The sequence below is a fragment of the Uloborus diversus genome, chromosome 9 (assembly GCF_026930045.1).
Source record: "Uloborus diversus isolate 005 chromosome 9, Udiv.v.3.1, whole genome shotgun sequence".
In the NCBI taxonomy this organism is placed as follows: domain Eukaryota; kingdom Metazoa; phylum Arthropoda; class Arachnida; order Araneae; family Uloboridae; genus Uloborus; species Uloborus diversus.
Window position 1 is genome coordinate 76,293,808 of NC_072739.1, and position 27,679 is coordinate 76,321,486.

Sequence of the window (27,679 nt, forward strand, 5' to 3'; positions counted from 1 at the left end):
GTATTAAATCATTTGAAAAGGCACAAAATTAACCCGAATTGTTCAAAATTACTCTGCATGGCAGTACTAGTTTTGTTTTTAAAATTACTATCAAATGTAGGGAGAATTTTCAAAAAAAAAAAAACTGTTGGTTATTTAACTGCCTATTCGCGGCTCTGTTTTGAGCCCCTGAAACAACAAATTTGAAATGACGAAAGTACTTTGCTATTAACTGATTACAGTTTAAGTAAACGCAGGTAAAGTGGCTGCACTAAATGAAAAATGATTCGAAATAATGTGACACTGTCGTCTGACTAAACCAATAACAAAAGTGACGTTTGAGATTTATTGGAAAGTCAAAAATTAATCACAGTCACCAATGCTTACAAATGGTCAACCGCAGAGAGCCTGATAAATTGGATTCAGTAATTAAAGCAACTTGTACAATTTCGGGTCTTTAGATTTATTATTGAACCTGCGTAATTGCCATTAGTGGGGACATAATATTTTATCAAGTGAAATAACAATATGATTCCATACTCAAATGAAAGGCAGAAAGAGCAGTTTAGAGTTTTGTTTTTCTGTGCTCGTTACCTGAAAATAATCATTTATCCAACTATCTATAGAGGTATTTTTTAGGCATTTTCAAGCATATTTCACGCTTTAAAAATAGGAAACACGTTTCAAAAGACTACAAGATTTTTTTCACTCATTAAAGAAAAGTTTAAAAAGTCTCTCTAAAAAAATTTTTAAATTGTGGAAAATGTGAGAAAGTACTGAAAAAGTACTTATTTTCACGAGCTTTAATTTTCACGAAAATGAAAGTATCGGAAATTTTGCGAGCTAGAAATTTCGCAAAATTTATATAAACAGAGCCGAAAGTTTATCACAAAAAAAATTTCACATTTCTTTTATTTTCGCAATTACGACGGGCTTGTAAAAATCGCGAAAATTAAAGTTTCGTGAAAATTAAGTACTTTTACAGTAGTTAAAATGTTTAAAGTAGTACATTTGATTTTTTTATTTATTTAAATGCGTTTCCAATAAAAAAAATGCGATGTGTTAAATTAACCAATTGATTTTTTTTTTTTTCATTTTCGACTTTGTTAAATTTAAATTTAAAAGACAAAGTGGAAATATGGTTTACGAATATTTTCAGGCGTATTTTTGATTTTCAGTGCGTGAAATAAGCTCGTAGACTGATTTGCTAGAAATGTATATTGCCTTTTACTGTATTGTTACTGTACTGTTTTTACTGTATGTTTATTGTATTGCTCGTCAAAACATCTCTGGGTTATTTAATAAAGCCATTAAAATAATAATGTATAATGATCGTACAGAAGAAAGCTAAATTAAATTTTTGGTCCCATTTGTGTCCAGTGTGGCAACACTGACAAGTAACAATACCCTGGTGCTACTCACCAATCGGAATAAATTTATCACATCGATAAAACACTTTGAAATATTAAATACATGTCTCTTTTTGTTAGCAATAAACACTTTTAGTGGGGCAAAATTTATCACTAAACATTACATTATTGCAACACTAGGAGTAGATATTCTTTTACTTGAAAACGATTAAAAATTCATTTTTTTTCTTCTTTAAGAATAAGAAAACAAACAAAAGTTGACATGTTTATAGAGTTTTCTGAAAATATTAGATACATACAGAGGTAAACCACCATTGGCAGTCAATTTTTTCAAGTAAACTATTTGAAACTGCTTTTTTTCTTCAAAACAAGTATCTAACTGTATTGATTTTGGAGGTTGCACAATAAATTTCTTTGCTATTTTTGTTTAACATGTTCACTTGGTAGCCGTTTTGTACGTAAAAAGTGGTTAGATAAAACCTCACTGGAAGGGAATAAATAAATATCTTTGTGTGGAAAAGTACGGGAGAGTGTTGTATCTTGGGACAATTTTCATATTTAAATTTGTAACGTATATTATTTGAATCAAATTAAAAATGTAAAAGTTACATTAAAATACCCCAGCATACTTCTTTGCAATATATTTTTTTTAATTCAGACAGTTTGGAAATAAAATGTAGCCAGCCATTTAAAGTAAAAGTTGCAAGCTGTTCCAAGGAACAAAATCCTATTGTATTTAGGGATTGTACCTTCCTGTTGTACTATGGTAAAGTCTTCATGATTCAGGAAACAGCCAAACTTAAATCAATTTTGCACTAGAAAAAAAATGTTTTTCATGGTAGTGAATTAAATCATGAATATTTATTAATGAATTATGAATAATGAATTATTATCTTTTTTTAATGTGTTTAAATACTACATAACATTAGAACATTGTTCCGTGTTCCTAAACATATCTTAATTATTAAGAACCATGCATATGTTGTGCCTTGGAACGTGTCCTAAGGTACAAAACGCTTGGATGTCCCAAGGTACAATCACCACGTGGTTTAAGAAAAACCAAAATAATGGTCAATCTAGAAGCACTATCATTATTTTCTCATAAGCAAGTTATTTAAAGTACTTCTCTTTTATAAAAAAAATAAATTTAGTTGATTAAATTTGCAAATACAAAGACAAAGAACATGAAATAAAAATGAAGAAAATATTTACTTTTGAGTCATGAAATTTTCTTTCTCTCATAAAATCGCCAATTTTACTGATTTGATGCTGAGTTTTACTATGGCATCATTTAGTGGTGAAGGTTACTATTAGATATTACAAAAACATGGCTGCTAAAAGTAGATTCTTAGAAATTAGCAGTGTCACAAGGAACAACACTCTCCATTATATGGTAAACAACAACGTTTTGACGCACAAAATTAACAGATTACTGCATACACCTTTTTTCAAGGTTTCAGGGAGCCTCTTTTTCAATGTAAATAGTGAGCTTTTGGATGAAAAGACTTACTTGATATCTTTTCATCCAAAAGCTCACTATTTGCATTGAAAAAGAGGTTTCCTGAAACCTCGAAACACGTGTATGCAGTAATATGCTAGTTTTGTGCGTCAAAACGTTGTTGCTCACCATATACTCACTGGAAGGGGTTGGTCGCGAAGGATTGTTTAACTTTATAGTTACCCTTATAGAATATTAAGAATATATAAAGAAAAAAATGAAAAAACAAAGTTTGTGCTCAAAGATGGCGCTGTTCCATCACGGTAAGAAAAACAAACGTAATGTGAAGTGTTTAGTCAATCTATTGAACATAAAGCACCCCTCACTACTAGAGTTGAATGCGCACTATTTATTATTGCTCAAACCACATCCAAACAGTACTCAAATTCATCTCATATTCTAGCCAGCATGGAACGTAAGTAAGCCTACTTCGATAATTCGCATTATTATTTTTTTTTTTTTTTGAACTTTAATATTCTAGAAATGCTACGCACAATTTGACACAAATGAACACAAATAAAACCCGTGAACCTGTGAAGAAAATAGGACGTAAACTGCATCTTCATGCGATAATCTGTTGCTTTTCTATGAATTTTCAAAATATGACAAGGACTTTTCAGTAACTCTGTACTGTCTGTCAGACTGTCTGTCTCTGTAGAGAATGGCAAACATCCGGCTTACACGTGGAAATGGACACATCTATTAGTTTTAAGGGATGTCAGCTTTTGCAGATGTATATTAGCCTCTAAATTAAGAAGAGTCTCATTCAAATAAGCAGAACACGCGAGCCAAATTTTTACTTTCCCCCCTCATTCAGATAGACTGTCTTAATTGGACGTTTGCCAATTCCATACAATCCGTGGTTGAACAATAAATAAAAATCTTATAACCCAATTTTTAATTCACAAATATTCTGTCTATGGCAATGCTCGTGGGTATGCAGACGATAAATAAAAAAGTGTGGAATTTCGAGGTATATATAATAAAGGTTAAACTCAAGCCAGATAAGAAATAGCGACATTACCATTAGGCTAATTCATAACACGTTAAAAACACTCAAGTAGCATTCATTTGCTACTGAATAGTTTAACAGTTTAAGAACAAATTCAAAAGGATATTCGCAAAAAGTAAACGTTCTATGAAATGAAATCATCAAAACGGAAGGCTAAATAAGCGGCGAGCACTGTACTTCAAAAGAGGATAAAATGCGTATTATGAAAGATATATAGATACATAAATATTGTTTATGACTGACAAACAAATATCCAGGCAGTTCTTCCCGTCAAAAAAATTTACTTCAAAAGCAAAAGAAAACAAAAATGCTCTTTTTATTACAATGGGATAAAATATCGATAGAAAACCATCACAACATCAGTGAGAATTTGATGAATTCGTAGTTCCAGAAATTCCAGACAGCAAACATTCATCTCCAGAAATAAAACAATTTACATTCGTCGTTTTATCTATTTTTCTCTGTTCTTTTATTGATTGCGGAATAAGAAAAAGAGCAGGACGGAACGAAAAAAAAAAAAAAACCAAAAGAATAATGAATGGTGGGAAAAAGTTTCTAGTACATCCACCTTTTCTTGCGCGGAGGGGAGAAAAATGAAATTATATTATCTGTTGTAATGCGGACGATAATTTTTCATAATTTTAATACTTCGCTGGCTGAAAAACGAAAAAATGACAAAATATTCTTCGGGCAAAAACAGAAAGCTGCTTGTAGAAGAAAAGCAAAAAGAAATATGCTTTGTCTTACAAGATACTGAAGACATTTGTCAAAATAAATATTTTTAGTGACAATGATGAATTATGCATTTGGAAAATGTAGAATGATGTGTTTATGCGGATGTTTTAAACTTACTTATTCTTATACTGACAGGTTTTACAATGTATTGTTTATTAAATGATCTTTAGAATATCGTCAGACAGCTTGTTTATATAAGAATAGAAAACAGCAGTGTGTGGTACTGTCATATTCTAGGATAGCATTAATCGACTCTCTGATCGGAAATATCTATAACTGTACAAAACATGTTTCTCTGAACTGGTCATTCGGCTGAGCGTGTTTTTTGTTGCCAACTCGCGAAACAAAAGTTTGCTGTTTAACTTCAAATGTAGACAATTTTGCAAAAAGTTTGATCGATTCTGCTTAAATTCTTCAATTTTATTATCTTACTTTAGGTTCTTTCTCATTTGTTCTATAATTAAAAAAATTTGCTTATAACTAACAGAAAAGTGATAAATAAACTGTATTCGTCGCAGTAGTAATCACCCGTTACCTTAACTTAAAGTTCTCTCTCCAATTGCTCCTGTAGTAATCAATTATCTCTTCCCCCTCGTTTCTATGAAAAGTATTGTTGATTCTATATGAGGAACCAAACAGTCCACTTTGATTCTCCTAAACAAGAGATCATTCTTTTTTTTTTAAATCTGTATTTTAAAACATATATATAATTCGTAGAAGTTTAGCATATAAACCATATTTCGCACGATTTTGCGGGCCCATCAGCAACATAACTTTCTAATGTTTTCAACAATTCTTCTAACAGCCGCTATAGTAGGGGTAAACCTAACCTGAAAGCATTGCTTGCGTTCGACGAACCTCACCGGTCTACCGGTGAGTAACCGGTTACTAACCGCAGCGTTCTTGAGAGCTACCGGTTAACTGGTTGCTTCCGATGTCGTTTTATAAGCCTCACCGGTTGATCTACCGGTCGACCGCAACTCTATCTGGTTGATTGGTTGGTTAATGGTACCACGTGACATTTTTGACCAATTATATGTATTTTCACCTGCGTGTTCTTCGTCTGCGTCGTGTCTACGCATGTAACCGGTGATCAACCGAGAGCATTCGATGAAGCAATGGTTCGTGAACAACCGGTTAGTAACCGCTGACGTCATTGCTGTCACGTGATTAACCAACCGGTCGTGCTCGTCGAACGTAAGCATTGTGAAAGCTACGCAGATCCTAATCGCAGCATTACGACATTGCCAGGTTAGGTTTTCCCCAATCATAGTTGTAACTTTTTCCTCTTTCTGAGACAGTATCCTAAATATAATTTAAATTACTCTCAAAGTAAAGTTGAATTAATGCCTTTGGGCTTGAAAAGTAAAATAAGAAATAACAATTTTTAATTGCACAAAGTTGCAGATACGTTTACACATACACGTACGGTTACGCATACACGTTTTTCAGCGTCACAAGGAACCCCTTTTTTAATGTAAAATAAGTGAACTTATGGATGAAAAGACATCCGACATTTGTCTGGTGTGTTAATAATGCGATCATTTAATCTAGTACCATTTTCTTTTTCTTATTATCCATAAATGGACTAGAAATAGAAATGTGCTATCTCATTTCAGTCTTATTAAAATGTCTTTCGTACTAAGAACATATAAAATTCTTCCATTTTTACCCAATCCTAAAACATGAACTCGAGACATGCTACATTTTCATACCAATGCTTCCAAGTTTAAGATTAATTTCCAACCATCTCAAACTGGCCTTTAATTCATTTCTCAAACTTGCGTTTCAATTTCTTACAAAAATTACTAAAAATATTAACTCCTGGAAAAACTGCAGCAAAATATGGAACAAAATGTCAGTTCGAAGCTCCTAGAGACAAAATCAACACACAAATACATATAACATACGAACTAAGTACCAATCAAAAGTGCCATATTTGAATTCATTTCTGAAAAATTACAGCTTTTGCAGTCATGAACAGTAGCCTAGTGATTATTTCGTATTCCTAAAACTTATAACTGAGAAGACTTTACTTTACATTTTCAACTTCTTTGTTACATTCCCAGATAAAACAATGTTACCAGTTGACGTAGCCTTTGTATGTTTTTTGCAACAGTTTATTAACCGTTGCAAAACGTTACGTTCATATGATGCAAGCTTTTTTATTGTCTGCACTGCATTTTTGGAAAAAGAAAGAGATGAAACTAATTATTTTAAAACTAGAGATAAACCCGTTATGGTATGACAGAGGCAAATAGCCTTTTTATCAGAGAGATAAGCCTTCAAGTTTGACGTGTGCCAATAAATATTTGTACCTTAAAGCCAGACTAACGTAAGTCACATTTTCACTACTTTTTAGGAGAGCTTAAAAATGTTTATTTACAGCACATGGAGGTGAAGGCTCGCGCTTTTATAAAACTAATAAATAAATATAAAGGTTTTTTTTTTAAACAAAGTTACGTTGTTATGGCTTAATGAAATAGGAATCTATTCATACAGTCTGACCACCGAAGTTGATCCATTTGCGTATAATTTGTATGAACAGCGTATTTTTTGTGTCAACTGTATTTGACTTACTTTTCAAAATCATTACAGTTCTTGACAGAATTTAAATTTTTTCTCAAAAATTAGGGCTGAACTTATGATGAATTTTAACGTAAAAATTAGTTTTTGGCACCAATTTCTCCAAGGAAGAGGGTGCATTCGAACTCTCTTGTTCATTGCAACTGCTATATCTCACGAAGTAATGCTACGATTCAGATGAAATTCGGCATAAAAAGTGAATCTACACGGAAACAGGCGCTGTTTCAATTTTGGCTCCAATCTTTTCAGGTGGGTTGATTGTGATCACCTTTTACACGAGTTATCCAGCTTAACTAAGTCAACAGTGTGAAAGATAAATCACATTAAAATATTTTCACTTACGATTGCCTCGAGAAAGCCTACGCGATTTAATTATTGCAGACGATCGGAGAAATACGAAATCTCAATGACTTAATTTTTTTATCTGTTGCCATCTTCTATTTGTTAACAAATAAAGTATTTGTAATCAATTGAAGCAATACTTTTAAAATGATTTTCAATTTCAGCTCTTTGATTTTGCTTTTGCGATTAGCAGAATTTCGTTGTAGCTATGCGTGAGAGCCATAATTCATATGTAAAATCTAGAAAAAGTTTTATGGTGGCCTTAACATACCAGATTTTGTATTAGTATAATAAACGCATGTTTTGTACTGTGCATTAATATTAGTTTGAAGATTCCTCAACCAGTACATCTCACGACTTTAATCAATTTTTTTACGTTTAATTTATCAAATTTTAAAAATGTGTATGTCTGGAACTCGAACTGTTCAAAGAACGACGAATAACTAGAATAGGAACCTCAGAAATGTTGAAAAACTTTCATAAATCACTGTTTTGAAGAAATGAAAATAGTAATACGAAAAAAGGTAGGTGTAACTTATTACTTTACTAAGAAAAATTTAATTTCACAAAAATTACATCAAAAAATTAGCTTAAATGTCCAACCATGTTTCTTTCGAAGCATTCCAAAATAAGCATTTTATCTTCAATTCGAAGTTCTGTGTAAACTGCCTTCCCTTACAGAATCCAAAGTATTTCAATATTTTTGAAAGTCAAACAAGAATTTCATATTGCGCCAAAAAATACAACACGTTTTTTAAATATTTTATTTGAACGCTGTTTGAATTTCAGACTCTGACGTGAAAAAAAAATGGTGCTATAATGAGGACCGATGGGATAAGTGTTGAATATTTCTTCTACGTTTTTGCTTCTGAGAAGCTTTCGGTAACGTTTCAGCAAAATACAAGAAAAAAAAATACAAGACGCAATTCCCCTTAAGCAAATGCAATAAGTTTCTCTTCTACGATTCGATGGAATGGAAGATCTGTATGATGTACATTTTACATACGTTATTGTTTACGGTTCCCTTATGGACCATTTTCAAAATCTGACAGAATGACACAAAGCTATTTCAACTTTTGTAGTGAATTATAGTACAGTTGAACTGTCTTAATATTACCACGTTTAGTACGAAATCACGGTTAAAACGAACATTTTATTCGTTAAGTTTAGTTTTCTATTTAATTGCATTAAAATTTGCAGGCTATGGTAATGGCAGCAGTAACAGACATGCTTAAGACATCGCTCTCAAGTCAACTCAATTTTCTGAGCTTTGTAATGTATTTAGACTTTTTAAACTATTTTTCTCTTATGCAAGTACATCTCATCTAACGTTAGCCTGCTTCTGGATCCTCTGAATGAGTTCATTCTATTTTTATTTTCTCAACTTCGAAAAAAGGTCCTACCACCAGTTATTGACACCAATAAATCTGAGGATATCCAGTAACAGATAGAATGAGAAAAGGATGAGTAATGGACAAAATTCCCTTTTTCTCTTCAAAATGTGCAAAAGTTCTTTATTTTTAGAACTAAAACCTTATTAAACTGAAATGAACATGAAACACCAGCTGGCCCCATGGTTGTTGTTCATAACCTTTCTCCACTGCCTTGTAAATGTCAACTGGGTCATAAAATTCACTCTGATAAAACACTAGATATAATCTATACAAAAAGCTTTAAGTGATATTACATCAAATTTATCAAATTTTTATTTTTGATGATATTATTGTAACTTTTCGCAGTTTTTATGCAATAATGGTCAACTTCAAGGCGCGAGCGAACTCTCAACATATTTTTGCTGTCAAAATCCTTTTGCATGACCAAATAGCTCTTCAAAAGGCAACTTTTCCGCACTATTACTTAGCATTTATCAGATTTTGATTTTTTTTCGCTCCACCCAACTGTAGAGTGCAGTAAAATAAAAATTGCTTTGAGGAATTTGAAAGAAAAACGAAAACGCCTACAGTCGAGTACAGGTGGTTTGGTAGAAATTATTGTTGCAGCAAGTCTCCAAGAAGAGCATACTATGTGAGAGAGAGTGAGGGTGGTAGTAGTTTGTTATTCCTTGATTACTATGTAAACACAATTGCTGCCAATTAGAGCAAAAACTAATAAATGATTTTTTCTTCTTCTTCTTCGCGCTTATTGCATAGTTTTGTTTGCTGAGGACTGCAGTCTAAGTGTTTTGCATCCCTTACATATGATGTATTTTGTTCCAAATGGTACAGAATGCATTAAACAATACAGGGAAGAATTTACAGCACGAAGAAGGGAAAATACATCCGGAGTGAGGATGGAGGTCGAACCTACCGTCTCAAGTTTGGAAAGCTATCGCAGAGACCAATAGGCAACTGAGACTCCCAATATAAATGATTTAAACTGAAATCACCATGAGACCTCTTTCAGACAAATTATCAGCTGGTTGTTTCGAGTAGATACGGGTCATATACAATGGGCGATAGTTGATTAAAACTTTTGTCTTTCAAATTTTGTCAGCAAGTGATCTATTTACCTTTCAGAACATGTTGATGGAAAGGAAATTGAAAGAAGGGTCGTCCAAATTCTGGATGAGCCAATATTCAATCGTAGAGGACATTATAAATTGTTCACATCCAATTTAAATTTTAAAATCATTCTTAAGCACTTTCAATAATGTGTTTGTTATGAGTTTTCAAATTTATAATATAAACTTTTTAAAATTATTTAATTTTTCAAAACCTATATTCAAATTACTCAATGCTCTATAAGGTAAAAGGACAAACTAAATTTTAATGTTGGTTACTAATTTATGATTAAAAAAAAGTTCTACTATATAAAATTTTAAAACTGATACTAATTTTAACGTAAAGATGGCCTCTCAACAAGATGTATTACTTTGAATTTTACACCTTTTGCTACTACTGATAAACTGAATACGTTTATGTGTTACTAGTGCAAATTTAAATACGAAAATTATGTAACAGTTTCTTTCCAGATTCTGTAGAATAGCAAGATAAAACTTGAAAGGAATAGAAGCTACAGTAAAATAAGGAAGATTTTGCCGGTTCACACTTGTGGTGTCGATAACATTTCCTGTATCCACTGTATATGTGTGTGAAACCTATTGCGTATAGAACTTTCGAAAAGAACCGAAAGAATTTTCAAAAAATAGCCCCAAGTGCATTTCCATCCATTCACTTTTTCATATTGAGCCTTTTGCGCTGTTTATCGTCCCCGCTACTGAGTTTACTGAATATAATGAGGGCCAGAGGGATGCGTGTGAAATGTTTCGATTTTAAAAGGCACTGAGAATCCAAGTATAAAGATGACGTCACATAAAGTGTCTGCGTAAATGGAGAAACAAACTGCCTCCATTTTTGTTCACACATATGAGAACTGTAAAGTTAGAGGCATATCTTTATTTATTATTCATGAATTACATACTTTAATTCTCTTGCAATCTATATTCATCGTATAATTCAAAATACTTCATTTATTTATTTGTTGTTAAATTTTTCGTGAGTTACTACATTTCTTCCGCCTTAAAAAAGAGAACAAACCCTGAGAAAATTCTTTACTAATTTTGATCCCAGTTCATTAGTTACTAGTGGTACTCGCACTGCTTTTCCCGTAATAGAAAAATTAAAAGGTCTTTTGGTTCGCCTGTATATTTACAAATAATGTATGGTGAATCTTCTCGCCAATTGGCTTGTACCCATGTTACGGTTCCACGTTATGATAATTTCGTATCTCGCCAATTGGCTTGTGCCCATGTTATGGTTCCACGTTATGATAATTTCGTAATTTACTCGTCCATCTTATGATAGTTTTGTTCTTAAAATTGTAATAGAAAAAGAACCACATCGAATTTTCGAAAAATCGCTTCGAGGTGCACACTCCATGCTACAAATTAACTTTGTGCCGAATTTCATGAAAATCGACCGAAAAGTCTAGGCATTATGCGCGTCACAGAGATCCATCCTCCGGACATCCAGACAGAGAGACTTTCAGCTTTATTATTAATAAAGATAAGATGGAAACACTTTAAAGGGAAAGCAAGTTATGTGCACTATGAGAGAATGTTGAGAAAAACATGAGCTCCCGAAAACAACAGAAAGGAAAAGACAAGAGAATGATTTTATAACTTTTAATAAAGGTTCAACAGCGTAGAGACCTAATCTTGTTTACTAATTTGTAAAACATCCAACTATACGTTATTAAAGACGGGTAAGCCATTCTATACTTTCTAGCATCCTCCGGATTTTTTCATGCAAATAGTAAACACCCGATTATCCACGGAATACTGTGACACGGTAACCAGGGATTAGCAAAAACCACGGATGATCCGAATGATAGATAAGAAACGATACTAATGACCACGGATGATCCGAATGATAGATAAGAAACGATACTAATGACCACAGATGATCCGACTGATAGATAAGAAACAATACTAATGCATATAATAGCTAAAAAATATGAATAACACTCACACATTTAAATTACAGCTAAAAACGATAAAACTGAACGCAAAAATATATGTGAAAGCTAAAAGCTAACAACACAATCATAAGTTTAAAAAACAGTTAATGACTATAATAATAGCACATATCTTAAATTTTTACAAAAAAATGGTCGGTTAGTTGCAAATTATCACCGTTAAAAAAATTTTGAAAAGACCCGCGGATAATTCGACCGCCAATAATCGGGAACTTGCTGTAACTATATTGTATTTTATTCTTCTCAATATGCTGTATAAAACTGTGATAGAAATAGAAACTCTTCCCCTAGTCACAAATTATATAAACGCACTTGTTTTTCATTTATATTTTGATGATAATATGTTTTAATGGGGAAAAAAAATTAAAAATATATATATTTTATACGTTACGCCTCAATAGTGAAAGTATAATAAATTTTTTGAAGCTGCACAATAGCATTTCATACTCCCACGTTGGAGAATTCATTCAAAGGTGTTTTATGACTTCACTGAGTTTTAAAAAGCAACTTTTTTCAGTATCATCCACAAACATTGATGACATCTGTAACATTTTTTGGAAACATACGGAACTCTCAGAATCTCTTTTACGTGTTATCTAGTCTTCACTCACCAACAGTTTAGTTTCAAAAATTACCACAAGTGTGATAATAGAGTTTGTTTCCATCAACCCCATGTTTCCTTTTTCCCTAACTGGCCCTTAACGAATTCCATTTTTCGTCGCTCCAGAAATTTTTTCCTTTTTCAGCTTAGGCCGTCTTTCATTTCTAGTCCTCAATAGCCGTGTTTACATGGACCTTTTCTACACCGGAAAAAACTTGATGTTATTAACCTTATTCCGGTTATTTCCCGGGTAAATGTGGATCTTTCTTCCTCCTGCTATCCACTGGAGTAAAAGCGGATGTTTTACCCAGAATGCACTACGTGAAACGAATTTACTTGCTTGTTCTGTATAGCCGCCAAATATGCTAGGTAAATCGCTTTCTCGGACAGAACCGAACAATCTCTTTTCACATGTAAATTGCGAATTTTCCGACCGGTTTTTTTCGGAGTTGAAGCGAGGAAAAGCGAGACACAAAAATATCATATAAACGCGGCTAATTAGTCTTTTTGGTTTGTCTAAAAGTGCAAAAACTTACAACCTTAATTTCATCTTTAACTGTCAAATTTCCAGCTTACGCTTACATTTCGCTACTTTTCCAGCAATTCATGAATCTTCCACCTAATTACATTTAAACGCATTGCCATTTTTTAAGTATTTGTCCATTTAGGACCAAATAAATATCGCCGGAAATTCAAAACGAATTACTTTCTCAGAAATTCCAATTAGGATTCCTAAATCAAACAATGCCATCCAGCTTTTCCACAAACTATTGACACATTTCAATATCCATCCTGATTCAATTATCTATTCATGTAATCAGCGGTGGCAACGACATTAATGCAGTTTATAAGGTTAATGTAAACAAAAATGTATCGTCTGCGTTCGCTGCCTCTCTTCTGCTTGTGAATTGGTTTGTTGACACAACTGTTTGGAGGGACACTGTTGCAGCTGTTGCTTATACAAAAGTCGATTGATTTTGCGGTCAGCAGCGGATTGGACCAATATCGAACCCGCCAATGTTCTCGCTTCGCAGCACCGGGATGAATTGTTGGCAATCCTCTCCGCGTTTAATATTGCACTTTAAGTGCGCTGTATTCGATTATACATTGAACGGAACCATTGTTTTTATACGTAGTCTGCGAAAGTTGAACTCATTCTCACAATGAAAGCAGAAGGTAGAGTGAAGAGTATTTTTATGGCTGGGGATTTAAACACATCGAGAACTGTCGGAATTAAGAATTCATCGTAATTGAAGGAGTTACATTTAAGTAGGCATGGGCAATGTCGCTCTTTTTAATGATTCGTTCTTCAGAGGATCGTTCACTGCTTTTACCCGTTCATTGTACGTTTATTTGAACGACTTCATTCATTTAAAAAATTTATTTAAAAAGTTCAAAAAATTATCAAATGTAAATTGTTAAAAAATTGTAAAGTAATTAAATTATAAATATTTTTAAAAACCCAGAATGAAGTCCGTAAATACAATAAGACCTTGGAGAAGTTTGGAACATTTTGATTTGTTGATTCGACAAACAGGAGGCAGCATTGTATTTTTTTTTTCTAATTTTCTTTTTTAGAATTGTTTTCAATGATGCCCAATGTTTCTTCTCAGTAGATGTTATGTATGTGTCTATAGCTCTTTTTCTTGCGAGTTTTTTTTTTTCTTTTTTTTTCATTTTTTAAAGCATTTTTCAAATTCTATGATAAAAAAAAAACCCTTAATTTTTTTTTTAATCAGTTGAAATGCCACCCCCTGGCTGCTGCGCCCCTGGCGAGAGCCACTCCTGCCAACCCCTAGTTACGCTACTGAGCAAGAGATGCCGAATGCTTCATTAAAAAGTAGGACGAGATCAACAAAATTTCGTTTAGTTGTATAGGGTAACGGCACTAGTCACAGGCAAGCTTAAGACAACGCTCTCCGTTTAACTCAATTCTCTGAACGTTTAATGTATTTAGACTTTTTAAACTATTTTTCTCTCATGCAACTACATCTCATCTAACGTTTGGCTGCTCCTGGATCCTCTGAATTAGTTAGTTCTATTTTTATATGCTTAATTTCGAAAAAATGTCCGACCCCCAGTAACAGTCACCAAAAAATCAGATGGAGACCTGACACCGATCTGATAGTACACCGTAACAGACAGGATGAGGAAAGGATTACTAAAACACAGAATTTCCTCTTTCTCTTCAAAATGTGCAATAGTTCTTTATTTATAGAACTAAAGTCTTAATGTATTCAAATGAACATGAAACACGAGCTGACCTCAATGTCGCTGTTCATAACCTTCCACCACTGCCTTGTAAATACCAGCTGGATCATAAAATTCACTCTGATAATACTAGATGGTTGCACCGTATTCATGGGCCGCCCCGCCTTGCCCCAAAAACCCAAAATGCTTATTATTTAAGTCCAAACTTATGACTGTCTATTACTGGATCCTTGTCTGTTACTGGTGATCATACCCCTAGTATAACTTTAAGACAAATAGAAGTAAAAATGAGCAAACAAACGTACTAAAATAAATGCACTTTCAGTACCATGTACCAAACCGTTAACCGTGCAAAAGAACGGCCGCTCATGTTTTAGGAGAACGTACGGTGCCGTTAATTTAAAGGAGCAGTCTTTCTTTTTTATCCGGTTCGTTCATGAACGACACATCCCTACATTTAAGCCTTTTAAAGTTGACAGCGCATAAAAATTGAAATTGAATACTTTAGGCAGTTAGAAGCAAAAGGAAGTAAGCAATTGTTTTTTTTTTTTTTTTTTTTTTTTTTTTTTAAGTTTTAGCAAAACGTGTGTAAAGTTTAAATCGTATGCAGGCTTTCAGTAAAAAGTATCTCCAAATCATGCTCTAAAACAGCATTTTTTAGGGTTAATGCTACCATTTTTTGCCCCTAAACAGCTCAGACTTTTTTCTACCTATGTACCAGTTACTTGCAAATTTTTAATTTTGATACGTACACCTCTTTGCTTCTAAGTGCTTCAATTTCGAATTTGTTCTTGTTAAAAACCGAAAACATTCATTGATTTTGAGTGGATTCAAGCAATGGTATTTAGTCTAGTTCAAAGAAGTATTTATAATCGTCTTATTTTCGAAAATACTGCTCAAAATGTTTTCATACCGTTCGGAAAAAATAGCTTGGGAATGTAGATATTATTGCTCCTCTTTTTTACTCTCAAAATTTCCTCTCAATTTTATCATTGGTTTGTCATAATCATTACACTTAATTATAAAAGTTTAAGTATTTTAATGGGGAAGATTAATCTCTGAAATGCATTTTACGATCAATGTATCGCATCACGGCAACAGAGGTGACACAACTGAAACCTCATCGATTTCTAGAAATTGAGGTACAAAATACTCATTCAAACGGATGAATAAACCTTATTCCAAATATTTTGCCACAGTTATAGTCTTCTGAACGATATTACATTGTTTTCCGAATAAAAAAATATTTTGTGAGGTGGCTATGGGGAGAGTTGTGTCACTTTAGAGTTAACGAAAATTTTAAAAGAATTGGAGATGTGAAATTCATTCAAAATAATTACTCAGTCAATTCGAGATCCTATAACTTCCGAATGCTGTCAGTATCCTTCCATAATTCTTTACTGAGACAGTCAGAATAACGATAAATACATTTAAAAATAAATAATTAAACAATTTATAACCTAGAACTGTTCAGTTACAGATTAGCAAACCACGAATTTAATAAATATCGCTATTGACATGCATCATATTTTTACAATTGCTCAAACAAAGTATATTACAGTACAGGCTCGTTTATCTGGACTAAATGGGATATATATTCGTAAGGAAAATATATTCGTAAATAAGCAGACTAATCTTCTATTACAGAAAAAACAATGCTTTGTATAAAAATTACATAAGATTGTTTCTCGCAAACTCTTGATCATTTGTAATTCAACTGCACACTGTTATAACTAGAGGTTCCAGACGAGTGAATATATTCCCCCTAAGGTGAAAGCATGGTGACCAAGGGTGCCATATTGGCCAGGAAGTAAAGCAGAGGTGCGAAAGTAGCAGACAGTCGTAGACAGGGGTGCCAAAACAGCAAGCAATCGCTAAATGACTTGCTGGCGCATGCGCTTCCGGCATACATTTACCATTCAACCACTTCAATATGGCGGACGAATGATAGGTTGCACTACGCGTGGCTTCTACGTCTTTCACATTGAATGAAGTACACTATTGGATTAAATCTCAACTTTTGTAGGATAATTCTTTAAAATAACAAGTAAGTACAGCTTTTGACCACTTTGTAGCTTTTAGGGCTTTCAAACATAGTTAAAAGTACGTTTAATGCTTTTCAGTTACCGTTAGTCCGTTACGATACCGTAATACCGTTAGTTGTTTATTTTCAGGTTACCGTTACTATCGTGAAAATTCCATCATTCACACAAAACGCTGCTAAATGTATCTATCATTATTTTCTTGAATACTCGATAAGCAACATTTAATCACCGAAATAATAACCGCAATGATATTTTCAATAACCAACAAGTGAGAACCTAAATAAAAATGATTCTTGTGCTTCGTGTAGCGAGTGCAAAAAATAAAAAAGAAATCTCTCTCCGTCTATCTTTTTCTTTTGCTTTTTCGTTCAAGTGTTTGAATCATTTCCTGTTAGCGGTTATTCGATAGTGTTAGGAGTTTCTTTAAATTTTTAACTGTCGAAAAATTTTATGCGCATTTTATTTTATTGTTATTTTGATTGAAATGTTGAACCTTTGAGAAACGATTTTGTTTTATCGTAACTTTAATATCCCAGAATATTTTTGGCTGTTCATGTAAATAATTCATAAGTACACCTACACTTTACTTTCGGTGCGGTTATTTCTCACAAATGATCATTAACTTAACTATGATTATTCAAATAATTACTCGTCTTTAACTTTAAATATATTTGTGACAACTCTTTGATACCAAATAAAGTCTGTAGATATTTATTGTTTTATTCATCTTTAATATTACTTTGTAAAACAAAAAAAAAAACTCATCAGTACGCAGAATTTTTTCACAAGTTTTTTACCGCCCCGAGAGTTATTATAATTATTATTATTTATTTTATTTTTAAGAAAAGGATAAAAATTTCACAGGTCCGCAATGTTTTTCATTTGTTTTTACCGACCCGTGGGTCAAAAGAGGTTGAGAAACACTGATGTAGAGAACGATCAGATGAATTAAAGCAATGAGCATTTCTTAACTATGTTGAAAACTCTGAAATATGGTCAAATGCTGTAATTACAAGTTTTAATCATTTCCAGTACTGAATTCATGCAATGTGAAAAGTGTGCAAAACGTAGACTATCATGAATCAAAACAAAACTATTAAAAAAAGAAAAATACACAACTGTATTCAAAAACGCACACAATACGGGGGAGGGGGGGGAGGATCTACAGTAAGGGTGCCATTTCTCTCTCCGAAGGTTCATTCTTTTCACCCCGGCTGCCTACTTTTTGAAAGGTGCCTGTTTTTCAGCCTAGTTAGAGGTGAAATTTCGGCTCCGTATTGGGTGCCGCTGGTGAACAAGCGTTTCACCCCTGAAAGGTGCCGAATGCAACCTGTAGTTTTAACAGTGCATTGCTGTCGGATTAACACTTCAAATACGCCAAGCTGTTTATTAGATTATTACAATTTATTGTACGAACGATGCAAAAGTTGTACCTTTAATCTAAATAAAGAGCTTATATTTGGTGCATTTACAGTCACGTTCTGGCTATCGTAATTTAGAATTATTTATTTAAGGGAATATAATTCTTAACTCTACAAATTTGATCCGGAGGTCTGGATAAACGGAAGCCGGAAAGACGAAGTTCCATTGTTCTTCTAAAGAGGTAATTAAATGCTTTTTGTGATTGGAAATATTCCTGCATTTATGACCAACAGTTGCGTAAAAAAAAGTGTAAGGAGTACGCTTTACAATTTATGTGTGTGTCATATTTCTGCACCTATACAAAGTTCAAGAAAGATTTGATTTCCCAAACCGATTTCAAAATACTTCTAAAAAAGTAATTGTATGTTAAGAAAACTATTAAATTAACTTTAAATTTTCGCATATTATTGATTTCTCTTTCAATTAATTACACTCAAGAATTTTCATTGAAATTGAATTACGTTTCCATCGTTTTAAAGCGGGCTGTGGATCGTTGAATTAATATTTATGTAAGTGAACAATGTTTGAATAAATACAGTGTGTTAAAGATTGTTCGATTGCAGTTGAGAAATAAATGTGCTTGAAAGATAATATTACTTCACGCTTGGGTTAATTAATGGATAAATACTTCTAAGAAACTAAATCTGTTTTCAGCTGAGAAATATATTTTGTTTTTATGTTGATTTGTATTTTTCCAAATAAATATGTTTTTATTATTATTACTTTTATTATTCGTTTCAATATCATCACTGTTATTCATGGAAAACTTCACAATACACCAACGCAGAATAACATTGCTTTCTGGATTGAATAACACCATTTTCTAGAATGAAACACAAAATTGACTTACTGCCTCTGGAAACTTAAAAGTGTTATTTTGTTATTAACAGTTTACACCCCGTGTAGTTATTGCTGACAGCGATTGTTTGATGGTAAAATTTATCAGCACTAAGTGAAAAGAACCATCTTCATTTCAAATCATCATTTACAACTGAACAAGTGAATTTTTATGATGGTGAATTAACTAAGTCAAAAATTCTTACCTTCAAACCCAAGTAAGAATGTAGTTCCTGTAATCTTCGGTGGACTTGGAATATTCAAGTAGTAGTATTAAAAATGTTCTTTTGGCATGAACACATCAAATCACTAGTATGTACTGTACAGTGATAACCGATCAAACTTTATGTTGTTGCAAAATACCGTCAATTTCAATCGCTAAACATCAGACAGATCCTGTCTGTACGCATTTGTCTTGTGGCAGTGTTTTGCACTGTGACGTCATCGGACTATTTCGATTGTAGTGATTTAGTGTCGTGTAAAGTTGAATTGTTGAGTCCGAAAACTAGTCATCTCAACTTTTTATCAGATTGAAATCATTTTACTTTCCAGCTCAACTAATGTAGACTCATATTTTAGCTTGAAATCAAGTGATCCGTTCCCACTAAAATAGAAAAATATTAAGAATTAAAATTCATTGAAATCTCAATTTAGTTCGAAACCGTGTCATATCCAGAAGATGTCTTATTTTCTAATTAAACTTGGCAATTTCAGGTATCCAAATACAGCAGCTTTACTTATAAAAGAGCCTGGTATACCTGACGATGTTGAAGAATCGCAAGTGATTGGTGGTTTGCAGAAAATTAATGTTTGCTTTGTCAAAAAACAAAAAAAAAGTACCTTGAAAGTGACAACATTGTTCGAAAAGAAAGCATATTCTGGAAAAGTTGCGATGAACCACAGTAAAATTGTAGACATTAAGAAGCGTTTAAATACTTACCAAATGACATTTTAGCTTTTTATAAAGAAACTCGTATGTGATCCAGCACAAATTGTAATTGTCGGCTGCTCTGTCAGTGGTCAGAGGTGTCTGACTGCAATGGGAAGGTCCCGGGTTCGAATCCCGGCTCGGGCATAGATTTACTTTCTGGACTGTGGAGGTCGGACTACACACAAAATTACGGTATAGTAAGAAAAGTGAAGCAGCGCACCGCAAATTACCACCCTAGCTGGAACAAGACAACAATAACAACAAATTGTAATGATTAGGAGCAAGTCGGGACTATGGTCCCGACTAGCTCCCCCTACATTGAACAAAAACTTCCAGAGAGTGGCAAATTTATCCTATTTCTGAGTTTCTTTCGTTAAAACTTAATATAAAAGCATAAAAAAAGATGGGTAGGAACGGCAGTTTCAAGATTTCTCCCAGCTCTTTAAAATTGCAGATATGACACTGGTTAGCGTATATCTGACCAACAACATGCAAGCAAAAGGTTCTATCATTGTTTGGCATTGATGTAGTTAGTGATATTGAAAAAATGGATAGATTCATCAACTCCAAAAGATATCACACAATGTTTGCGTGACATAATTTCCTCTGACACTCGCATTGTCGATCGTGGATCCGTTTTACAAGACCACGGCCTAAAACATACTTCCAATTTAATCAGTAAGTTACCGCCCATTAGCCAGTGCTAAGGCAGAAATACATGAAATACAACGCCAGCTGGCGTTGTATTTCATGTATACTTCCAATTTGTGTAAAAGTAAGTGCAATCCAAACAACGTTAACAATTTTTAAAACATGGCTTGGCCGCTTTGAAATAAAAACTGCAGTCTTACTCTGGGTTCATTTGGATAGATGCATCAGAAACATTAATACTAAAAGCTAAAGTTATATCTGAGAGATGAATTCAATTCAGTTGGAATAACATTGGATCCGAAATTTTGTATTGACTAACCAATATATGCCCCCACCCCACTCCTCTTTGGCAGCGTGTGGCGGTGATCACTCCTAAAGTGACTACTTTATTGAAAATAAGTAGTCACAATACAAATAGGAGTGTTTAAAAAAAATATGATAATTACGCTTAGTTTTGTAGTGAAATTGTTTTTTTTTTATCCTTCAATAAAAGATTATATTCATTCAAGAGTTTATTTTCTTGTGTATTTCTTGAAAAAACCTGAAAAACAAGAGGTGTGTTGAAATTAACGAGCGGTAGTGTAAATAGAATTCATTTTAAGTTCCGTATAGCTTACTAAAGATTATTGTTGCATTTCTGGTTTTGTTTTTTCCCTAAAGCTTCCCTCCCCCTCCCCGAGGTCGTTTTCTGTTTTTTAATTTCCCCCCAAAATCTTGGGTTTTCAATAAAGACCTTGAATTCTTAGAACTTTGTTCGAAATTCTTGGGATTAGTGTTTATTCATGAAAAAGATACATTTATTAAATATTTTACTAGTTGAGCATAATATTTTCACTATAATATAGGGGGCGGGTTAGTAAAGGAATGTAGAATTCACAAGCTTAAATTTTCTTCAAAGGTTAAGTAGGCATTGAAAAGAAACATCTCCACTCGATCCTTTTTATTTCTCTTTTCATATTATATAACTTTCCCCCCAACCTAGTACTATATGTATAAGTCTGCCAAGTAAATATGTTAACTCTTTTTTTGTAGTTGACGATTTTTACACCGTTTTATAAAAGATTGTCTCGAAGATTGTCCCGAATCATTAAAAGATTAATTTTTGTATTTTTCACACTATTTTTCACATTTTCATTCAGACCCATAAATAACCAACAACAATAAGTAGCACTGTTTAAAAGAGAGAGAGAGAGAGAATACAAATTCTCTCTTTTATTTACATGATTTTATGTTTTCTTTCTTGATCTTGGGAATTTTATGAGCCCTATGTTGGATTTTGCAAAAATTCTCAACGGGTTTTAACCCTTTAAGGCAGTTTTTTTTCCCTACAACTGACATAGTGGCTTCAAAAATTAGCTGAAAAAAATTAAAATTTGGAGGCCTGAAACGAAGCCACCATGCCTCTAATGAAAACTGATGTAGTTATTCTGTTTTTTTTTTTTGCTAACATTTTGGTCGTTAACTGCGTTAATTTTCCTTTCCCCCCCTTTTTTTTTTCTAAAATTGTAATTAATTTAACTTACCGAGGCAAAAGTCTCCTGATCAAAGAATTCGTTTCGAAATCCTATTTTTGGTCGGTCCACTTATGTAATTTGAGTTTTATTTATTCTGCAATATTAAAGTAACAACATCGGTGTGTTAAAAATTCCAACAATTTCGTTTTATTTTATTTAATAAAATGCTTAAAATACATGTTTCTATAACATTCTCTCCAAAAACAATTCCAAGTAATTTACTTGCAGGACATGTAATGTACCCCAGTTTTGTCTTAGTCCTGGCGGGCTGTAACTTAATGCTAAATTACTTGAAGTAGTATGGGAACTAAACACAAGTACCAACTTCAAACTATTTTCATGTTTATTCAGGTTTAACTATAAATATGTTAATTATTTTTATTTTACATTCGTAAGTTACATGCTTATTTTTCTTATTTCAGTTGAAATGGAAATTCAAATTTTACTGGCAACAAGTGGATTCCTGAATGACGTAAAATTCGTCTTTCAATAAGTTTAGAACACCTTGAAAAGGACAGGCTGACTTATCCGACATTTTGGTTTCAAGACAGCTTTCGATCCACCTTATTTCTAGTATTTATAAATACGTTATAATATTCGCTGGTTGATATGTCGCAAAACAATTGATGATTAGTTGAGTAAAATGTCACTTAAGGTAAATCTAGAAAGATAACTTATTTCTCAAATTCAACAAAAATGTATCGGTAAATGTTTTGTAATGAACCTCGTTTTCACACCTCATTTGTATTTTAGTTTCTGTTAATTAAATCTTCTTCATTTACAGAATAAAATAATCAAGCATCAATCAGGCAACACATGCAAAACTTGGTCACCAGTTTTTTGCAACGAGGTTTTTGTACAAAGACTAATTTTGTCTCCCGACAAACTTGGAACCAAAATGTCGGATAAGTCAGCTCCCCTTCTATAGTGGCATTAAATAAGTTGAATGCCATTTTTATTTGCCCACATTTTGTTTCATGTTGTTACTGTTGACATGACTATATTTTCATGGCATATTTTTTAAACATTCATTCTGCAGTGTATATGCGTAAAATAAAGGTTTGTATAATGAACAAATGATTCTTGAATATCTTGGAACGGACCTAGAAACGTTATTAAACGTCAAAATTATTGAAAAATCTTGAATTTAAATCAATTTTAAGAACGTAAATTGTGTACATTGTAAAACTTGGAATCTTGGAAATTCATCTATGCATAATACTTTTATTACATACTCGTATTTATTTAAACTGGAATAATAACTATTTTTGTTTCCTAATACATACAGCACTGTCCTTATAAAGAAGCTTATAATAAATAAAGTTAATTTCTGTGAAACATCAAATATTAAAACTCAATGTTTTGAAAATATTTTTAGTGCCAACTTAATGTACTTTAAACAGTTCTCTGTCAAAGGGAAACGCAAAAAAAAAAACTTAATTAAAGAGAAAAAAGTTTGATGAGTTAAGGTTAAAGTATAAAAAGTCTTTAATGAGATTTTGATTAGCCTTAACATGTTCGATTTTTTTCCGCAAAGGTAGAAAAAAGGGACAAGAGATTTATTAACCATCCTCATGAATTTCAACAAATTATTAATAATTTTGACTCAACGTAATGCTTTGATTTAAAGAGTCACATGTGTAGTGGATATAAATCGGTTACACAAATTAACTATAGCTCATAAAAAAAGGTTTTAAGATAAAGTAATTGATAAATCATTGACCATGTTTGCTGTATTGATAAATGCCATCGAAAGAAAAAACAATTTAAAAAAATCTAGCGATTTTTAAATTTTGAAAAAATTTAAAAATATTACCGCTGATACTAAAAATTAAAAATTTCCTTTTTTATATTCTCCATTAACACAAATAATTAACCAAAAATTACCAAAATCTGAGTAGTCAAGGTTCAAAAGTTATTTGCTACTGTTCTGGTATAGATATGAGTACTACAATCGTTTTAACAACGCTTAGCAGCTTAAATTTACTTTTTCCTTAAAGAAAAGCAGAAAAATATCGTTTCTGTTAACCACTCTTCAAGCTATAACTTTACGTTTTAAGGCAGCTTTTATTGTTGATTTATTGTTTTGTTGAATTGATTCATTTTTCGGGTTATTTTACATTTAAATGAAGCTTTTGAAGCTGTTTTATGAAGTTGATTAATGGGGATGTTTCCTTCAGTAAAAAGTACTACTTTTAGTCACTGAAATTGATAGAATAAGCAAAAATGACAATAATAATAATAATAACATGTGCCCAGAAAAAACTTTTATTTTCCCAACATTTAGTTTTTTACTAATTTTTTTAAATGTGTGATTTTTGAACTAAAATGCTTCATCGCGTGACGTTACAAGTGTTGAAATCCATCTTGAATCGAAGCGTGTGGTTGTCTTTTCTGGCAAGAAATCGCCTTTTAAGGATTTTTTCCCCGCGAGCAATTCATTAGCGGAACGAGGATTCTTTGTTAAATAAAATATTTATTTAGCGAAGTTTGGCAGTGTCCCAAAACTTTATTCTGGTAACCCTAGCTCACTTGTGACGTCAGCAGCGAAAATGAAAACAACGGCTGAATGTCGTATACGATTGTTTTTTAAGAGAGAAAATAAGTCAAAATTGGGTTGTTTCCGAAATTTTAAAAGCATTTTTTCTGAAAGAGAAAGGTTAAAAATATAGGGCCTGACCATTTTTTAAATAATTTGACAACGTTTAATATTTTAAAAAAAATATTTTAATCGGTGCACAGATTCAATTCGATTTTTTACGCACATGACATCACAAGTGATGAAACGCCATTCACTGATGCCATTAGCACAAGCGCAATACTTAATTCGCATCATTACCCAATGTACTGGCAACGAGCAAACGTAGAGCGCAATTTTTAATTTGCTTCTGAATTATCATAACTTGGAAACGCGGTAGACAGCAACCGTAAACATTCAGTGCGCCAGTGGAATGCGAGCCAAAGTTCATCACTTGTGACGTCATAAAGACCACGCCTCATTTGAAAAATCGGACATTTTAAAAAACTTAATTGAAAATTAAACGTTTTGAAAGTAAAAGATTTTCCTCGCTTTTTTTTTTTTTTTTTTTGCTCTTTCATCAACTATAGTGACTAAAAGTATTTTTAACTAATCCCATTTTGACCTCGCTCATTAAAAAAAAAAAAATAGTTTTGAAAAATGGGAAACAACCCAATTATGCTAAAGGAAATTTCCATGTTATTTCATCAGACTTTTTTTTTTTTCATTTAGTTTATTATTTTAATTTTTAATAGCCAAATAAAATTAGTTGGAGGGTTATTTTTCATTTTAATTTAAATTTTACTCTTGTTTCATAGCTTTTTTTTTTGTTTGTTTAAAAAACTGTTTAAAAGCAAACCAGTGCGTATCGCCCAACAAGTAGTTTCTATGCAACTTTGACTAATAATAAATTTAATGAAAAAAAATCACCAAGGTTCAAAATGAGCCCAATCGAACTACCGCTAACGTAAAGGTTCCAGCTATTTTATTGGTTGATTTGATGCGGGAAAACCTGGATTAACATTTCTTTCTGTTGGCTTCTTCAACAACTGCGTAGAATTCGTCTCGGCTACTGCGTGAAAACTTGCGTACTCTCGCGCAGTAGATTTAAGCAGACGATTAAAAATCAAATGTCAAAAGTTTTCTCAGTATTCACGTGGTTCAATCACGTCACCCAAGCTCTGTTCTACATAAATATTGGAAAACTTCCCACATCAACTCTTGTACTCGATGATTATAATTCATTTTTGGATTCCTTGACAAACACAAATCGTTATTTTAAAAGATAAGGTCATTCTAATGGTAATTTTTGAATTAAAGCATTCCTTTTCAAGCAAACAAAATGCAATTTCAAGAAAATATTCTGAAATCTTTTTGAAGCGGCTCAAGAAATAATGAATAATTAACTTTTAAAGCCTCAAATAAAACTGCATACGGACAAAGACCGAATTTCGTCTCATATAGCTTAAGAGTTAGCTGTCAAAGTTATGTTATATTAAATTACAATCCCATTCAAGCCGTTCCAAAAGGTTCTGTAAATCACTTATCTTTCCAACGCATCATAAATTCAATAAGGATGCATTAATTCAGTTTGATCTCTTCTTAGATAACTTCATTTCAAACTACTTACTGGAGTGCTGCGAATTAATATCTGTTGATCGAGTTGTTTATAAAGGTCTAGCTGCAGCTGCTGCTTGCTAAGACTTTGGTCTCTTGTCAACCGCAAAATGCAAGCAATATCCCAGCGTTATTGTTTTCACGCATCGGTTAATAAGACTTTTATCAAAATATCTGCAAAGAGTAATCTGTTCTCTAGTATCTCTATTGAGATGATTTCCAGTTGATGTCGAATCGTGTTGTTTCTAGTTAATTTAATGAAGTTGATACCTTAAATTTCTAGTATTCATCCAATAAAAAGTAACAAGTTCATCACTGTACAGAGACTGTAAATAAGAAAATTAATGTGAACAAAACATATATTCAAAAAATGTGGTAGACCGGGTTTCAGGCTTACGAGAAACCCCTCTCATCAACTTTTATCAATCTAAGACGTTGTAACCTTCGTTATGCAAGAAATTAGAATTCAAAAAGTGGGACTTGTAGAGGAAAACAGTGGGCATATTTGGATTCAGGAATTCATTTTACATAAGAATCAGCAGGAATTATGTCAGAAGCATTTTTAAGATAATTTTTTGCCGCACAGCGCTATCGAAAGAAAAAAACTGCAACCGGGGTTACCATGGGCGTAGCCAGGATTTTCGTTAGGGAGGGCCAAGCATAGGCCCAACAAGATAGTGGTTTTCAGTTCCTCCCCCCACCCTCCCCTCCCCCTCCTTAGTGTGGACTTCTGAAATCGCTTGAAATCATAGTACTGCTCTCCCCTCTAAAAAAACATTTTATGCCATTTTTTTGCCAGATGAGGAAAGAATCCCCCCCCCCGGTTTCCCCTCGGAAAGTTTTCGAAATTAAAGTCCTAAAATTTCAGTTTTAAATTATCTTTGGTGATATTTGGAAAGAGTGGTTTTAGAGATTCACATCTGGGGAGGTGCAACTACCCCTTCCTGCCCCTTCTGACTAAGCCCATAGAGGATATACCTAGTTGTAATAATCACTTTACGATATAAACGCACAGACGTGCCGAAAAAGCTAAACAACGTTCATTCTCTCGTGATTAAAATCAAGATTTCGGCTGAAAGTTATGTGAACATTCTTTTGCGATATGAATGAAGAACTTTTTTCCAATGCGAACAAGGGAAAAAAATAAGATTTTTAAGGAGATTTCCCTTTTATACTCCTCCTCTTTCTAACCAATCACAATGCTGGAAAGTTTCCCTCGCGTCAACACATTCATCTAACTCCCGTTCTCGTTCAAGCATGTTAGCAAACAAAGAACACTCCAAGGATTCTCCCCCCGCCCCCTGAACAGAGCGGTAATCGCATTCTATAAAGTG

At 32.9% G+C, this 27,679-nt stretch overlaps 1 protein-coding gene across 1 annotated transcript in view; it reads left to right on the forward strand.

Moving 5' to 3' along the window:
• Nucleotides 1-26,429, forward strand: part of LOC129230325 (uncharacterized) — a 184,310-nt gene extending 157,881 nt beyond the window's left edge. The window contains exon 4 of the mRNA XM_054864723.1: nucleotides 26,335-26,429. Within this exon, the coding sequence (XP_054720698.1) occupies nucleotides 26,335-26,429 (95 nt within the window). The remainder of the gene's footprint in view (nucleotides 1-26,334) is intronic.
• The last annotated feature ends 1,250 nt before the right edge of the window (nucleotides 26,430-27,679 follow it).